The sequence below is a fragment of the Silurus aristotelis genome (genome assembly GCF_946808225.1).
Source record: "Silurus aristotelis genome assembly, contig: scaffold_200, whole genome shotgun sequence".
NCBI lineage: Eukaryota > Metazoa > Chordata > Actinopteri > Siluriformes > Siluridae > Silurus > Silurus aristotelis.
The window spans coordinates 17501-20495 of NW_028149051.1; the positions used below are offsets into that span (position 1 = coordinate 17501).

The 2995-nt window shown below is 53.9% G+C and overlaps 1 protein-coding gene across 3 annotated transcripts in view; it reads right to left on the reverse strand.

Annotated features, from left to right (window-relative positions):
- The window catches only part of mettl17 (methyltransferase like 17), a 7294-nt gene extending 4512 nt beyond the window's left edge, over positions 1-2782 (reverse strand). Inside the window, exons 1-2 of one of the 3 annotated variants that reach the window (XM_083570882.1) lie at positions 2577-2782; positions 1468-1606 (exon numbers count right to left, since the gene is read on the reverse strand). In XM_083570882.1, the coding sequence (XP_083427008.1) occupies positions 1468-1606; positions 2577-2645 (208 nt within the window). In that variant the 5' untranslated portion in view covers positions 2646-2782. Of the gene's footprint in view, positions 1-1467; positions 1607-2139; positions 2286-2576 lie in introns of those variants that run through there. The other 2 variants (XM_083570883.1, XM_083570884.1) reach the window with 2 other exon arrangements.
- Between the last annotated feature and the right edge of the window lie 213 nt (positions 2783-2995).

The window sequence follows — 2995 nt, forward strand, 5'->3', positions numbered from 1 at the left end:
CCCCACTCCAAAGTCCCACTCCCCACTCACTCACACCAAGCTCCCACTCCCCCACACCGAGCTCCCACTCACTCACACCGAGCTCCCACTCCCCCACACCCCCAAACCGAGCTCCCACTTCCTCACACCGAGCTCCCACCCCCCCACACCGAGCTCCCACTCACTCACACAGAGCTCCCACTCCCCACTCCAAAGTCCCACTCCCCACTCACTCACACCAAGCTCCCACTCCCCCACACCGAGCTCCCACTCACTCACACCGAGCTCCCACTCCCCCACACCCCCAAACCGAGCTCCCACTTCCTCACACCGAGCTCCCACTTCCTCACACCGAGCTCCCACTCCCCCACACCGAGCTCCCTCTCCCCTACACCGAGCTCCCATTTACTCACACCTTCAAACCGAGCTCCCACTTCCTCACACCGAGCTCCCACCCCCCCACACCGAGCTCCCACTCACTCACACCGAGCTCCCACTCCCCACTCCAAAGTCCCACTCCCCACTCACTCACACCAAGCTCCCACTTCCCTACACCGAGCTCCCACTCACTCACATCAAGCTCCCACTCCCCCACACCGAGCTCCCACACCCCCACACCGAGCTCCCACTCCCCCACACCCCCAAACCGAGCTACCACTCACTCACACTGTGCTCCCACTCCCACACACCGAGCTCCCACTCACTCACACCGAGCTCCCACTCCCCACTCACTCACACCGAGCTCCCACTCACTCACACCGAGCTCCCACTCCCCTACACCGAGCTCCCACTCCCCCACACCGAGCTCCCACTCCCCCACACCGAGCTCCCACTCCCCCACACCGAGCTCCCACTCACTCACACCGAGCTCCCACTCCCCCACATCGAGCTCCCACTCCCTCACACCGAGCTCCCACTCCCCCACACCGAGCTCCCACCTACTCACACTGTGCTCCCACTCCCACACACCGAGCTCCCACTCCCCACTCACTCACACCGAGCTCCCACTACCCTACACCGAGCTCCCACTCCCCCACACCGAGCTTCCACTCCCTCACACCGAGCTTCCACTTCCCCACTCCGAGCTCCCACTCCCCTACACCGAGCTCCCACTCCCCCACTCCGAGCTCCCACTCCCCCACACCGAGCTCCCACTCCCCCACACCGAGCTCCCACTCCCCTACACCGAGCTCCCACTCACTCACACCGAGCTCCCACTCCCCCACACCGAGCTCCCACTCCCCTACACCGAGCTCCCACTCACTCACACCGAGCTCCCACTCCCCCACACCGAGCTCCCACTCCCCTACACCGAGCTCCCACTCACTCACACCGAGCTCCCACTCCCCCACAGTAAAATGTTAATACAGAACAGTACTGTATATATACAAAGCATTTTTCGGGCGGTTTTGGAACTTAACCACTGCGATAAATGGGGGATTACTGTATATAAATATGTAGTGCGTGAATGTAGTGTGTGTTTCTCACTGTAGATCACAGACAGCGCTCCATTTTGCAGTTCCTTTGGAAGTTTGAGGGTTTTGAGGTTGGTCACTCCGGGGTGTTTACGGTGTGAAGATGATCTTATAAACTCGGGATGGATGAATGGCACTGCAACAGTCTTACACTGAATGACACACACACACACACACACACACACACACACTCTTTAAACTTCATATTAAAAATGGACTACGTACACTTATTTGTGTTTTTGGTGTTAATAATAACTCTGTAAATAAAACTGTGGAGATAACTGGACCTAAGAACAGCGAGGGCCAAAGGGTCCCAGGCACAGGGGCAGAGTGTGCACATGCCAAGGGCAAAAACGGGTTCTGCAGTATATATAGTGGTGCTGCACATTCGGTGGGGGTCAGGTAATTTGACCATATTTTTACACAATTTTTAAGTGTTGAATAAATGTGTTTTATTCTTTAGAACGAGTTAAAGCATAAGAAATCCATCGCATCTCCATCGAATACTTTGGTACAGTGTTCATATCCAATCAATGTGTAGTGATTTGCATATCTCCCATCAGCCTCCACGGCGGCATGTCTCTCAAAAAAAATACACTGTAAATCGGTTTTGTTCATTTAGAACAGGCTTGAGATCAATATTAATAAATACACAAACAGATATAAGAGCAGTCTCGGTGCGTACACTTGTACCTCTGCTCCATTCCTGCACCATGACCGACATTCCTTTCACCTCACACAGGGTTTATAAAGCACAACCACTCCCGTCTTCTTCCGGAGCGGGAGGAAGCTCACTGTAGAGGTCACGTGCTGAGTGCTCCGTCACTCCACCAATCACCTCGGGGAAGGTCTGAGACAGGAGCCAATAGCTGCCCTCACAGGGCATCATCTGACCAAGATGAGCGCGCGCACAGACACGGTGGAGCCAGCGGGACGCTGAATGCACGAGACGTCGCTCTCTGCCGATATAGCGCAGTTACCGACCGATGCGGCGCTCGCGCGGCCTTGGAAACGCACGCGGCTAGCGAATGAGTGCGATGTGTGAGCCGGTCATGTGACCGGAACCCAATTCAGACTACTCTCCCCCCGCTCCATCTTTTAAATAAATAGCAGGAGACTCACCCGAAGGGTCCGTGTGAGAGGAACCGAAGCTCTGAGGATCATTGGGAAGCTCCCACGCAGGGAGGACATGATGTCCGTATCTGTGGGCACCAAACTCCAAACCTCCTAATACTTTAATACTTCACCCAAAATCACCTACACCGCGATTACACGCGCTCTCTGTGGTTGGCATCAAAATACATCCGGCAGGAAACAGCACCAGCATCAAGTGGTTCCTAGTGGTATAGCGTATCTTTTAGTATTGAAATGTTCAGTAATGTTAACCTCAACATGATCTGTATATTTTACACATTTTCAGATTTCGCTTATCTATAAATCTTTCCTTCGCTTAGCTCAGTAACTCCACATGAAACCGGCTATGGCCTTTTTTATGTATTTATATTTATTCAACTTGAAAAAATACAAAACAATGCAATGGG